At 44.0% G+C, this 15375-nt stretch overlaps 1 protein-coding gene across 6 annotated transcripts in view; it reads right to left on the bottom strand.

The window, feature by feature from the left end:
- Positions 1 to 15062, bottom strand: part of tjp2a (tight junction protein 2a (zona occludens 2)) — a 34869-nt gene extending 19807 nt beyond the window's left edge. Inside the window, exons 1-2 of one of the 6 annotated variants that reach the window (XM_072372450.1) lie at positions 14971 to 15062; positions 4514 to 4643 (exon numbers count right to left, since the gene is read on the bottom strand). In XM_072372450.1, the coding sequence (XP_072228551.1) occupies positions 4514 to 4516 (3 nt within the window). In that variant the 5' untranslated portion in view covers positions 4517 to 4643; positions 14971 to 15062. Of the gene's footprint in view, positions 1 to 1524; positions 1806 to 4513; positions 4644 to 10895; positions 11054 to 14970 lie in introns of those variants that run through there. The other 5 variants (XM_072372451.1, XM_072372452.1, XM_072372453.1 and 2 more) reach the window with 5 other exon arrangements.
- Positions 15063 to 15375: the final 313 nt, after the last annotated feature.

Below are 15375 nucleotides of genomic sequence, written 5' to 3'. Positions count from 1 at the left end.
ATGACATTTGTGCTAGAACTTTTCAGTTCTGTTTTCCGCCCCCACGTACTAATTCAATATTTAACTAATCCTTTAAGCTCCGTTTCTGTGGAGCTCATTTTGCTTGAGCTTCAGAACCAAGTCGGCTGGGAGTAAAGCAAAACTGACGAGTCTTTGTGCAACAACACATCACAAAGCTACAATCCAAATAAATCACCTGCACGCACAAAAACCGCCGTTACCAACAAAAAACAAAGAAAAAAGAGAGAATTAAATCATTTGCAAGTAAAAGTAAAAGTTAGGATGAGGTAGAGCAAGGCTCCAAATGTTTTTGTAACTTTACTGAGAATTTCACGGATAGGAAAGGGACCATCTGACACGGTACCAGCAGGCGGCGAATCAGCCAGCATCCAGTTAACATTAGAGCAGGGAGGTCCACATCCGGTCCTCGAGTGCCACTGGCCTGCAGGTTTTAGATCATTCCCTGCTTCAACACAACTAATTCAGATCAATGCATCATTAGCAGGCTTGTGCAGAACTTAATCTTCTAAAGAGATCCATTTCATCTGAATCAGGTGCATTGAATCAGGGAAACGTCTAAAACCTGCAGGACGGCGGCCCTCGAGGACCGACTCTGGACATCCCTGCATTAGGACAGCTTTGGACTAGAAACAGGACGACTAACTGAAACATCTGGTACATTATGCAGACTGACCCTGAAAAGGTTTCACTTTCACAACCTTCCAAAGTGTAAGCAAAAGAAGATATGAGGCAGCACAAGCACAAACGTGACATTTTTTGGAACAATTCCAAGGGGAAACTCTTTGAAAATTAAGTAATTATAAAGAGCTTTTGATTTTATTCAAAGTCTGAACATCGTTAGTCACCCAGCGGTTATCCAGATGCCATTCTGGTTCTTACTTCAGACTCTAAACAAGCCTGAAACCCTTCAAAAGGCAGCCGGAAAGCTCCAGTGTAGGTGTAAGCAGGGCTAAAAGTTGGGCGAGTCTGCCCTCTACTGGTAGGAAGCAAGTACGACACCGTAGAGGTTGACGTAAAATAAATAAATAAGCAAAGTAATTGCAATGAGACTGCAGGCTTTGGCTTGGAATGGACGAGAGGCCGCCTGGCGTTACCTACTGTGCCCAGTGGCAAAATATCTGTTTGGTTTCAAAACAGAGAAAAGACAAGCAAAAAGAAAAAATGGCCCTCAAAGCGCAGGCAAACAGCGCTGGGTCAGTGAGAATAAGACACACGCTCAAATAAACTACAGTGGTACATTTGTTCAGAGTCAAGACAATTTAAAAAGCGAGTCCCATTAACTTTGAACGGGTTTTGTGTAAATTAAAAGGGTTTTTACAGCAGACAGCGATGGCAGCAGGTGCGGCAGGATGCAACAGGCTTCAGCTGGGATTCATGGAAACTCCCGAATAATCTATTTCTCCTGAAAAACACACCCGAAGCTCTGCCACAACACCAACTCTACTCCATGTCGACCTCCTGTAATTCCCGGCCCTTTGAAGACAACAATGTGAGCGTACTTACGGATAAATACTGAGTTGCATATCTGCTCAGAGAGAGCAGGCCCCCTCCGTTCACTGGCATCACGCACTTTGAACTGTCCCGGACTGGTACCAAAGATCTCAAGCAAACTCTGGCAACTTCAGCGCTTCCGGTCGTACGTCAGACAAACTTCTGAGATAATTAAGAAATTCAAAGTTTGAAGTTTGTTTGAGGCTCTCCGGCTTCACTTCAAATGGCGCACTTTGCTCCCTAAATTACATCAACATTAAACATCCGGGCAAAAATTAGCGCCGAGTGCTCCTAGCTTAGTCCAGATCGTACCAAATGAAAGCGCGGGGGGGTTTATTTACGCCAACTCACAGACGTGAGAACATGTACGAGCAACGTTTTAGATTCTCAACCTCAACGGACTCAACACATTCTGGATCTTAATGTCACTCACAATAAAGCGGTAAAAACCCAGCGGATTCATTCTTACAGGGACACTGTTTTACCGACTGGATGGATCCGTCCAGAATTCCCATTGATTTTTAGGCAGCCTGCTGAGAGGCTCCGACGCAGAGAACAAAAACATCAATAAGACAGGGGAAACAAAAAAAAGACTCCAAGCGTTTCACCCTATATTAAATATATGTCTTACAGCAAAAAAACAACCTTAATTAACTGTGGGTAAAATATTTAAAGCACTTTGCTTTTTAAACAACTGCCTCCAGAAGCTCAAACACATACTTACTGCTATGAAGAAACCGCAGATTATTTTACACTTCCTCAAAACATGTCAAGTGCCCCCAATGGCATTCCTGTGGTGACCAAAAGCATTTCAAGTATCAAACACTAATTTTGAACCCTGCCTGCACAGATCTGCTGTCTTCAGGCACCAGAGACTGCGAACAGGAATCCCTGAAAACCAGTTCAAACTGGGAGAACCACTTCTTTCTGAGTACTTAGGAATCAAAGCCTTGTGAGGTCAAATTAGGAAAATATTCCCCCAAGCTTTTACCACAAGACTGGAAGAAGAATACAGTCGAAATGACAACTGCATGTTAAAGTAAAATGGTTAATAATATATATGGTTATAAAAACTAGCCTCAAATTGTATGTGCCCCAATATATGATGTTTAAGTAAATGTGCAGCTACAGTAAAGGTCAAGGTAACCATGTGTAGCAACTGCATAATAACCTGTTTTTTGTGTGTGTTTGGACTGTACAGTCCCACCCACGTCGGCCCAAATTTAATATTTCATCAGAAAGAGACAAATCACTGGCAGGAAGACCAGCTGACTTTGAAAAAATGCTCATTCATTCTTTGAATAATTCCTATTCTGAGCACAACTGACAGCCCCTTTCACCACACCTTTGATTTGATTCAGCGATGCTGAAATAATTCTATATGATGACAATAAGTTCTCTGAAAAATGAGTCAATGCAATGAAATCTGCACATTCCACATCCACCGAAAATCAACCCAAACAAGCCTTGAAATAGGCCATCCTCATGCAAAACAGCATCACTGACCTGAATCATTTGTGAGACCAAGTCATTAAAACAATGAAGCTTTCTGGATGTGACATGTCTCTGTGGTTAATCATCATCCTGGATGCAGGAGGGGTCACTGCAGTTTAGCTGTGTTCACATAAAGAAAGAAGCCTGGGAAACACAGAGTCACTGGACTTCAAATCATCACCAGGCCCAAAAGAAGCCACTTTGTGTGCAGTTTTGGATTATCATCAAAGCATTTTAAGAGCCCCACAATCCTCCAGGTGAGGTTACAACACGAGAACCACCGAACTGAGCCGTGAACTTTTCAAATGACACCATTAAACAAGCAGAGACGCTCCGTGAGAAGCTGATGATTAACTGTATGGGTCTGAATCAATCAGGCACACACTGAAATACTCATTTTGTTCCACATTTAGTTAATTAATGGTTGTTTGGAAGTCCTCTGGACTACCTTTGTAATCAGAGTCTCTGCTGAAGTGTGGGTTCGTGTGAAAAGGCTCCATCAAAGCTATGTATAGGTTTTAAAGCAGCAAATGCTCCCATCCGTAAACTTCTTATTCAGGGAAGGCCTGGCATACTTCAGTAAGACACCCTGCATCTATTCCAACAGCGCGGCTTTGTGGTAGAAGAGCCCAGGTGCCGGACCTTCACCAGCTGAAAACATTTGGTGAATCACGCAAGACTAAATACAACGAGGAAGACCCAGGAGTGTTGAGCAGCTAGAATCCTACATCAGATGAGAACGGGACCATAATCCTCCCCAGAGGTCCAGCAGCTCCTCACTTCTCAGACATTTGCAGGCTGCTCTGAAAAGAAGGAGGTGCTCCGCGCTGCTTGATGCGCTCGTGCCATTCAATGCTTTATTAAATGCTAATACCTCAACATTTGATGTGCTGGCTGTGCTCTGTTGTGTAAATACTGGTTTAATGAGATTTTTAGAGTTTTTATTCATGCTTTTCCACAGTGTCCCAACACTTTTGGAACCGGGTGTTGTCAGCTCAGACGCTGCACTGTGTGGAAAGTTGTGGTCAGTTATTGTGTGGCCGTCAGCTGTTGTGTGATGCTGCTACTCAGTGACTGATATCACATTCTAGCACAATGTGTCACAGTGCCGTGCACAGAATTATCTTTTAGCTCAGAGAACTCTCTGTACAGCAGATAATTCAAACTGCAACAGACCCATGGTCTACTCCAGCAGCTGTTTGCAAAGCATCTTGCACATATGATACTTTTACTTACAGTGCTATTTTCAGGTCTGTTAGCTGCTAGCAGTGGCTTCTCCCTCACTCTCCCTCCTGCCCAGTATGACTGATGCTTAGTTAGTCTTCTCCCTCCCTTTGCAATAAACTTAAAGAAACGGCAGCAGAGGGAAACTAAACGAGCACATTTTTTAGCTTAAGAAAGAGCTGCAGGCCACTGGATTTGTGCTTTTCAAGGCCTAAATGTTTTTGTCCAGCCCTCCACTCAAATTTCACAGCATCAACATCACTGATAAAACAAAAAAACATACCATGGTTATAGCCGAGAAGCTTCTCGATGAGAGGCGGCGAAGATACAAGTACTGGGCTTCTCTGGACCAGCAGAACTTGCGGCCGGACTTGAGCAGGTCGGTGCTGGTCTGTTCGGAGCAGGCCTGGTCCCTGTGGATGGAAGAGAAAGGGACTGTAATCTATCCGAATGCTGCGTCACGCACATGCAAAAAGAAATCAACCAGATCACCTACAATCTAAGGAAGCAAAATCACAAGAACTGACATCACTGCTCTTAAAAAAGAAGAAAATAAATTATGCTGCGATCTTCAAAGTTTAATCTGCAGGAGAGTTCTGAAATATTTAAAGGGCACGTCTCAGCAGTGGTGTTGTCAAAGTGTCAACTCGTCAACACAAAGTCTGTGGGGGGGGGGGCAAACACAGGCACAGAGGCTCTATTTTTAGATGGCATGAAAATGAATTAGTCTTTAAACTTGTTTGACTTCTTGTGTAATCCATGTGCTCCAAGTCTGCGTCCCTTTCCAAAGGCCCTTTCTAAAGTAATCTTTCACTCATTTCACAAGTTATTCGGGATGCCAGATTACGCACTTTGACAGAGATTAAAGGATATTCTTTAATGTAACAGCAAAAGATACATTAGTTTGGGAAATATGCCTCTTTAAATGATTTGGTTCCCAGGATCAGAGACATTAGAGAGCAAAAAGAAAGAGAAAAAAGTATATACTAAGTATAAGGCACATGGTTCTTATCCGTGTCTGGTTCTGGGTTAAACCGGACTCACCCAGTAAGACACAGATACCACAGGCTATAATCTATAGGAGCCTATAATCTGCAGCATCCCTGACCCGATCACTAACGTGGCAAACCTGGCACAGCCTTCATTTTGCCCTCCTCCAGACTGCATATGTGGGTAAAGGCCGATAACCACAGCACTGAGCAGGGAGAGAGGACAGAGATCGCCTCAGCGGGACTTAACCTGCTGCCTTACACGCTTCAGGCACAAAAATGTATGAATCAGAGGAACAATGAGGGAGGGCACGGCATCTCCAGGAACACCGCAGGAGTCTCTCAGGGTAAAACTGCGGCCAACCCCTGCTGAAATCCCTCTTTCGTAACCCCAGCATGGTGAAGTTCCCATGAAAAGGGCATTTAATCATTTTAGTGCTGCACTTTCAACAAGATGGAGGACAGGCAGCGAGGGGCAGAGTAATACGACAGTCAGAGGTCAGAAATCAGAGCTGGGATTGACCACTTCCAGTTACTGTGGGATTTACTCACTTACCAGAACGGCTAATATCAGCAGTACAGGTCTCTGATGATGCATTACAGCATTACAGCATCCACCGGTTTAGGTTGATCAGCACTGTGTGTGCAAACGATTGAATGAAACCATTTAATTCTGCTTTAGTTTTTGTTTGGAAGGGGCAGCCATGTTGGATTTACTCCCTTAGATGAACCAAGCTTCATAAAACCACTCAACTGTGTCTTCTGTACGAACAGCATGTGGTCAAACAGGAACTTTAAAAAGAGAAAGAAGGGAAAAAAAGAGCCATAATAGGAGCTGGCTGAAATCTAAATGCTACAAAGAGGAGATTTAATGCCTCATTTTTAATCTCCTTTGGTAATATGATACTCTGGGCAAACTTTCATGAAAGGAGAGGAGATTAATGCCGTTCTACAACATTCATTTCCTAATTAGCATTCATGTGAATAAATGAGAGCAGCCGTCCTCAGTAGGAAGCGTTCATTTCTTCTTTTTTAAAAACTGCCAACCTGGGTAAAGAGAAAATATGTCTTCAGTTGTCCACATTTGCCATGAAACAACATGGTGAGAATGCAGGAGGTGAAGAATCTAATGAGCTGTAACAGCTGCAGTTTCCCACAGCAGAAGCACACTGCAGCTCGGTGCGAGCGCAGCTGGAAGCTCCTCGCAGCACAATCACCTTTCCTGCATCCTCACCGACTCTCCTTCACATCCTTCTTTGACCTCATGAGGTCCCCCCCCCCGTGGAGCTCCAGAGAAAGTGTTTAGGGAAGGACAGGATGTCATGTTTTTACCCCCCTCCTCTGCGTCTACCCTCATCTGTTTAAAAGTTGGTTTCTGGCATAAAATATGAATGATATTCATTGTTGTTTGCTATTCACAGCGTTACGTTCTGTAATTATCCGATGGTGTGACAGCCCTCGCTGTTCAGTGTCCTCCTTACTGAGCACAACACACAGGAAACAGTGAAATATAATAATCCAGCCTTATTGTTTGGGATTTGATGCAGTTCCAGCCCAACATTTCCAACTGCTGCTGCCACACGTTTTGGATTAACTGGTAAAACATGGATTGGCCTTTTTTGTACGGGTGATTAGATTATGATCACCACACAAAAACATCTATAAAACCAACCTGAACCCGGGCAGCATCACTGGGAATATAAAAAAGGTTTGACCCGTAACCCGTTTAATCAACAAAGACTCATCAAACATTTGATGTTCACTAACTTAACACCAGGTTCTGGTGGGATTTCTCAGGTACTTTTAAACTTATCCTTTCCAGAGTCTGTTTAACATTAAATTAACACCCTCATGAACATTATTCCTGTTTAAGATCAGACGTGCACGCTTTAGGTCCAAAAAGTGGCAATGGAAGAAGACGTAAGGACCAAAAATGAATACATTTACATTGAAACATTTTCTCTCAAGTTAATTTGAGTTATTATGGGTGATTTTTAATAGCATTTAATTAATGGTTACGACCGTGAACAAGCAGGCGTAACGCTCACAGTGACATCATGACCTCTCGCTCCACAACCACGTAATAAATCAAACGGCTCAATCTACATCCAGCTCTTTTATTTAAAGACATTGGTTTCTGCTCTGGGAGTTTGAACAACACTATCTGAAAGATTTCTGCTGCTGTGGATCACTGCAGTCGATGTCCTCTTTAACAAATTCCACCGGGTCTTGCTGTGTGGTAAAACAGATGAAAAACAAATTAAAACAGCAAGAATCGACGTGACCAGTGAACTGAGCCTTTTAATGGGTCCATTAACGCCACGGTGTCACATCCTCCTGAAGCCACCTGTTCCCTTGGCGAGTTCATCGCTAAAACCACCGTGAAAACAAACCTCCACCACTCCCGTGTCTGTGCAGGTCAATAGGAATCAAACTCACCCCGGGGGTCTCCATAGCTTCCTGTCGGATGGCATGAGCTCCCGTTTGTTGAGGGGGACGATCCCAATCGCCGCTTGCATGATCGTGATGAACTTCTTAAACTTCATCTTTTACCGCTCTTTGTTCAGCCGCTCTGACACGTCGACAACAACCTTCCTTCTCTTCAAACAAAGAGCAACGCTACAAGCAAATTCAGCATCTCCAAATGTCGACTCATCTCACTCTGAATTAAGACCAGAGACCTATCCGTTGGTGCGCCTCAGAGCATCGGCTTCGCCATGACAACGCGCGGCACATTCAGCATCCCCGCGGCGTGGCTACTATGAGACCTGCATGCGAGCCCGACTCTGACAGATGTCCTTTTGGCTTCTCCGAGCAAAGGAGAATAAAAGGAAAACAAACGGCCACGTTGTTGCCAGGAGGAGGGCCGGCCTAAAAGGGATGACACCGCGTCACTCTTACATAATTCTGAAGCTTCTCTGGGCATTACACTAATGAAAACGCAGCCTCTGCCACCATCAGCACCACCGCTGCTGCTGTCACTGCTGCAGCTGCTGGGATAATTGTGGTACTAAGCCCTGACAGATCATGTATGCTCCCCGCCCCCTGCTCCCATAATCCCCCCCCCCCCATCCAGGCTTAGTCTTCTCGCCACTTACACACCCGACTCATCTACTTCATCCTTACGTTCAATGAGTAAACCAGCAGCTCACAACACAACGCTGCAGTCTGAGTGCTAACGAGGATGGAGTTAAGAAGCGACGTAGCGGTATCGTTTTAACAGTTCAACAACAGACGCATGCCTGATGAAGACGTGTCAGGAGTGGGATGCACACGCGTCCTCGTTCTCAGCAACGAAAACGTTCTCCACATTCAGCTAACTCACGCACTCCTTCTGGTGTTTACATCCAGGAGATGCAGCCGTTTAAAAGGAAGAAGCATCCTGCTCACCAAAACTTCCACAGCTGGAATGAACACAAACCGTTTCATACAGATTTAACATGCCAATATAAACAAAGCCTTTAGCTTACCCCAAATTTCAACTGCTCGCTTTATTTCACTGCCACACAACAAGCTGCCACAAGCAAAACATTTCACAACTACAAGCCAAGAATCCAGGAGTTCTCACGTGGAGTCAGGCGATGCCTCGACTTGCAGCTTATTTCCACCCAAAGATCTGAGTGCGGCTTCATTATTCTGACCTTGGATGCCATCAGATGTTGAATTAAACAGTGTAACATTCTGTCCCATTGTTTCAAAACCCCATTCCCATTCCTCCCCTCTCTCACTGATGTAAACTGTCAAGTGTGCACAGCACGGATTAAACGTCTGCATCTTGTCAGACGACAGCAGGTTACCACGTCCTGAGAGGTTTCCAATAAAATTAATAATCTTTACGTCCTCTTGTGGAGTTGCCAGCCAATATACCCCCGAACAGGATTAATAGTCAAGCAGCTTGGATGTCTGGATTACGGCTCTGGGTGGTCGTGCCACGAGAGCTGCTGCAGATTTCACCGAGCAGCAAAAATCCCTAAAGGGGGGGGCAGAAAATGCCAGGAGCATGGAGAGGGAGATGCAAAAATAACAAGCATCTATTTTTAAAAACCCCCGTGGAACAACAACAGAAAGAAAGCAGAAGAAGATGCTCACCGTGCGCGTGGTGCATGTCAGAAAAGTCCAGATTAAGAGCATCAACCGGGCTGCGAGCGCCGGAGACCCAAACTATTGAGCTGTGTGAAACTCACACAGCAGCACGACAGTCACAGTTTCATCGTAATCCGACACCTTACAGTAGCCTCACACAGAGCACTGAACAAAGCAAGAGGCGGCCAGACAAAAGCGTGCATCGTGGTGAATGTGGCGAGCTCTGAGCTCCACACGCATCAGCAGGAGCCCAAAGGGGGAAAAGGCTCGCAGTCGCACCTGTGCAGACACGATCCTCCATGAGTGAACACTTTGAAGGTGCTGACCTATTTCACTACCAGGAACTTTCTCATCTCATCTTTATACGGATGTAATAAACATGCTGAATGCGTTTCAGGAGTTTAGGTGTTTTTATGAGGAAACACCGTCGCAGCACATGCAAAACTCTCGAGTCTCCCCCTCATTTCCTCATATTCTGCAGATATTTTGCAAACTTTTAAACTTTTCTTTCTCTCAGTCCACTCCTCGTACCTGAACATTTTCAGAGGAATGTGTTTTTTGTTTGCTTTGACACTTAATACCGACCTAAATATCATTCAGGCATAAAAAAAAGGCACCATAACTCAAGGAATGAAACAACTTATCAGCCTGTCACAAAGACGTATGATTTGCTTTCAGTTCCTTGGTTGCATCTATGGAAAATAACAAAAATAACAGTTTTACAGACAAGGTGAGCTATTAGCTGAAAACTCGGCACATCTCAGCATGATGTGCAGTGTGTACTGAAACATTTGAGGAGACTGCACCAGTGGAGAAAAACTATCTACAGCAGATGAACAGGATCTGAAAGTGATGTCCTTAAGAAAGAGGAAAAAATCCAGCTGTGACCTGACAGGACCTGAGAGATGCATCTGGACCTTCAGCTGATCCATCTACTGTTGGCCCAAGCCTCATCAGAAATGGTCTCCATGGAAGGGTGGCTGTCAAGAAGCCGTTCTTAAGGAAGGGAAACAGGGAGAAAAGGCTGAGCTATGCCAAATGACACAAGAAGTGGACTGAAAATCAGTGGCAACAGGTCTTATGGAGGGATGAATCCTCCCCAGAGCCCGGACCTCAACATTATTGAAGCAGTGTGGGATCATCTGACAGAGAACGGAACAAAAGGCAGCCCACATCCAAAGAAGAGCTTTGGGATGTCCTTCAAGAAGCCTGGAGAACTATTCCTGAAGACTCCTTAAAGAAATGACAGAAAGCTTGTCTCAGAGGGTTCAGGCTGAGTTGGAGAATAAACCAAATACTCATCAGAATGTCAAAAACTTTGCATTCATATCTGCACGCGTTTCAATAAATCACAGCGCCTCTTTTGCACAGTTTATTGTTTGTTCGGTCAGGGCGGCTCGTGCTAAGCTAACTGATGGCTGTAGCTTAAACAATGAACTACTGATAATAATGAACAGTTACTCTAAAAAATGTCAAGCTGGTCCTTTAAATTAAAGTTTCTGCTCTTATAAAATCAGAACAATACGATCGCTCGCAGCAAACAGCAACAACAAGCTTTCTCACAGCAACACTGAATCAGAAAAGCAAACTCACTGCTTGGGTCAGTCTCAGCACTTCACTCCACCTGGCTTCACACAGCAGCAGGAAGTTGGCAAACAAATTCAGATAAGCGCCGCAACAAACAGTCGGCAGATAAAATGCAAAACTAACTCATGAGGAGTGTTGAACATTTAGCAGCTAAAAAGAGCCAAACATTTCTCAGGAGTAGCTGGAGACCAAGGTCCACGCTAAGCCCCGCCCCCTGGCTCTGCCCCAGTTCCTCCATTCTCTCAGACAGGGTAGGTGCCCCTTTACTTTTTGGGATTGAGAAGTAGCTTTTATCTAAATTACCCCCCAACACCCTGTTCAAGGGCTATATTACCAAAAGGAAAGGGGAACCTTACCCCTGCAAAATGGAGAAGTACGACGCTGCCTTCCTATTCTGCAGCTTGGGCCCAAAAGAGAGCAAAGCTCCCCACGTGAGATCGGCTCACATTAGCAGGATATTAAAATTGTTCTACCTCTGCTGTATGGGCCACTTGCCATTTTATTTCCTGAACATTTTTATTTTTTTTTTAGAGCATACGTCCCTTTATCTTTTAATGTGATGGCAAAAAGGAGGCCAGCAAATGTTAGTGGGGGTGGTTGGGATTTGGACTCAGGGTTCTGGCCTCGGTGTGTGTGGCCCTGTCATGTGCTGCCTAACAGGCCGTCACTGGATCACTCTAAATATTTGATGATATAAGCAGAAAAAAGGAGCACGTGAGCCTCCTCGGCTTTTCAGGCAGCGCTACATGTCCACACAAGCCGCTTTATCCTTTTAAAACGTCAGTGATTTCTAATTCACAGCTAAGAACACGTTTAAAAACTTCAGTTCAGTTCAATAACTCAAGCCCACTTTGGAGCAGTAGCCACTAACATTTATTAGGTATTGATATTGGAAAGAACAGAATTTTACATTCAAACTCATCGGCTATCGTGGCGTGTTTGAATCTGTTCAAATACTATGAAGCAGCTACCTTTCTGAGTTGAAATGAGAACTGCATTAAACATGCTGCTCGAGGCTTTTATCTTTTAACAAGTCTCAGATTATCAATTATGGAAAATGAAGGTGAGTGGCTCAGTCTTACAGCTCATTCTTTTGTCACTGCATGTTTTCACTTTTTAATGAATTCTTCTTCTTTTCCTACAGGGCGAGCAAACGTGGTTATTTGGTCTTCTTAATGCTTTTACATAAGCAGCTGGGTTCTCTGACCCTTGTCACTTGTTGTAGCGGCACTGGAGTGCTGCATTACTGAGGCCCACGGCCATTATGCAATATCCAAATGTAATGCATGTGCGAGCCAGATGGAGGGACACATGCCAGCAGCAAATCTGACAGGAGCGTACAGGGAGTCGGGGGACAGAGTGACAGGGAGGGACTCGTCGTGCACGTGCTCCTCACAGGTGTAAACCTGGATCAGTGAGTGGTGTAGAGACAAAAAAATGGACCCGTTTATGTGGAGACACAAGCCAGTTCTCTCTGCTGCCGTTTTTTCTCCAGCAGCAACTGATACAAGCAAGAAGAGGATGAAGAGAGCAGCTCAGTCTGGGCTGAGTTATACTGAAAAAGGGCCAAATTATGTCCTCTAGATGCCGTATTTTTCGGGCTATAAAGCGCATTAAATGAAACAAAACTCAGATAAGTCAAACTTTATTCAACTCACTTGTTGTACTGCGTGACTGATAGCGTTGAGTTGGAGTTATTTTTGGTACCGATGCCAAAATTCTTTAATACTTTAAAGCCATTTCAGCTTCTAGTTTTTTTTCTGTAAATGTGAAGCGATGCAGGATTCCTCTGAGCTACACGGATCTGACAAGACTACTTCTATCAGACGCTTTTAGCCCCTGTTGCCAAAAATAACTACCGTATTTTTCAGGTCATAAGCCGCATTAAATGCATTAAAGTCTCTGAGCAGGAGCCATTTTTGGGGCAGCAGGTATAGAAAATGAATGAATGAATGCACACACCTTAATGTTGAAGCACAGATCGTATTACTCTGCGAGGCTCCTGACTACGGTGGCCTGAATGCTCAATCCATCAAGCAGTGCAGCTTTGTAGCTCACCAAGGCCGTGCTAAAACATTTTGACAGATTTTTGAGCGCCGTGTACCACATAAAATCGGTTCTAGTTCAGAAAGCACAACCAGAATTAATCCATACATTAGGCGCACCGCATTTTAAGGCGCACTGTTGATTTTTGAGAAAATTAAAGGATTTTAAGTGCACCTTATGGTCCGAAAATTCAGTCCTAGTCGCGAGTAGGACTTTCCAGATCGATTTCTTTTATTTTCTCTGCTGACCGGAGTTTGGTAGTTCAATATTTTTCCCTCTCCTGCACTAAAAGCCTGTTATTCAATGTAATAGCAATGCTATACTCCTGGCTTTTATGTTTCCTTTGCATTGCTGCAGCTTCTTTCATAATATGATAAAATACAGCTGACCCCACCCATGTTAAGGAGATAATGTCCATGGAAGAAAACAAAAAAATGGAGGAGCCATTCCGAGTTGAACTGTGCTGCAACATGTGATGGAAAAACGCCATTAAACTGTGGTGGTGCGACTATTTCCATCAGACTGTTGCCAAATCATGCTAAAGAGTCACTAAATACTGTTGGTTGATGTCAAGTTAAATGTGTTTCTGTCTGTGACAAAGAGTCCGAAACAAAAGCAGCCCGTCAGTATCGAGACAAAACCACCATCTGCATACACCAAAGACAACGTCTGCGCAGTAATTAAGGCTAGATTTACAAGATGGGCAATCATCATATCTTAAAGATCTCATAGTTCTGTATTTTCCCAACAGAGCACTTCGCTCTCAGACTGCAAGAAGAGTGGGAGGCAGAGCCTTCAGTTATCAGTTAGGACTGAACTGAACCATGGAGAGAAAAGTAGGAAGCAGCAGAATGTCTTGAACATGTTTTCCTCGGACTCAGAGGTGTTCCTCCATCAGGAGAAAAGAGTCACATGTGTGGGGCAATACTGAGGATGACTACCAGAAAAGTAACTAGATTTGTCTAATGGTTGTGGTTAAAAAGGTACATCCTGTGTTTTCCTGGAATTATTTTTCTTGACCTCAATGGAAACCTTCAAGAAGAGAATTTCTACATGTTGGTCCTTTAAGATGAAACTACAATGTTTAAAAGATGGATAACTCCAAATACATAATGAAAAACTGCTCTATTTACTGAATCTGTAAAAGGAACACAGCAGTTTCCTTTCTGATTCTAAAATGTATTTGAGTCAGTAGCTGCCAACAAGACTCTGATAATTACCAGCAGGGTTTTATTTTGCTTGCTTCAGTCTAAAATCTAATAAAACAATCATACACATTACTTCTTGAATGTTGTGCATTTTAGTTTTGGAGAAGCGTTGATTCGTGCTCATTTATAGCTTCTGTAATACTCAGCCTACAGTGTTTTATCCTCCATTTGGTCCTGATATACAATCTAAACTCTGCGCACACCCAGTAACCCGAAACTCCCGCTGCAATAAATTAATTTACTAGAATGACGCACAACTTCAATATTATATTATCCGACTAAATGGAGGAAGAAAAAAAATAATCAGCCCTAGATAACAGACATATTTGGGTCAAATCTGGGCCACTTTTGACCCTCTGGCTCAGTAACGGCCCACAGTCGGGCCAATCTTCGCTGCTTGGTGGTGCTGGGTCACTTAACTAAAAACACTTTATGCCTCTGAAAGCTACACTTTGCTGCTTTAAATCCTGTTTGCTAAGAGATGAGAACTATAAAAGCCAGCTTGCCTGTGTGCGACAGGACAAAGCGTGTCCTCGTCTGTGGTGCGTTCACGCTCCGCGGATAAGTGCTCAACGGCCACACCAACAGCAACGCTGAGGCCTGGAAAAGTGTGGCTCACACTGACAAAAACCTAGCACATAAAAACTCAACTAGTATACAGGTATCTTTAAAGGCACACCAACTGGTGTGGTTACTTAATTAAACTGCTCAAACTTGCAGCGACATAATGTCCTAATATGGCAGTACGCGCAAAGCAACACGGTGAAAACAACGACTTTCAGGCGGCCGATACCTGGCCTACTTACCAGGTGAAACTGCGAACTTACCCTGTTCTTATGAGACCGCAGCGGACTTATCCAAACCACAGAGCTGGATAAGAGGAAGGGTGAGGACGTAGAGGTGTTCAGCTGGGCAATTTCTCGGTGAATTTTTTGATTAAGTCCATATAGTGTTATTTCCTGCTTCTCGCAGGTATGTGGGCGTGGCTTAGGAACTGCAGGTGTGTAATGTGTGCAGAACTGCGGCTGCACTGCAGTTTCAATCTAACTGCCTTTAGGTGTGGCAGGCAGTGTCATTCTTCTGAGTCACGCATCCTCTATCTCAACTGGCTTACAATCAGGAAGCAAGAAGACGTTTCAACCTGACCAAAAAAGGTAAATAAGGGCGCGCGACTGTATTGTTTGACTTGTATTTCCCTCCGTAAGGCAATGTTTGAGGGCCTCCTCAATATA

This window comes from Leuresthes tenuis, unplaced genomic scaffold (genome assembly GCF_036924035.1).
Source record: "Leuresthes tenuis unplaced genomic scaffold, fLeuTen1.0.hap1 SCAF_19, whole genome shotgun sequence".
NCBI lineage: Eukaryota > Metazoa > Chordata > Actinopteri > Atheriniformes > Atherinopsidae > Leuresthes > Leuresthes tenuis.
This window is presented reverse-complemented; position numbering and strand designations above follow the sequence as displayed.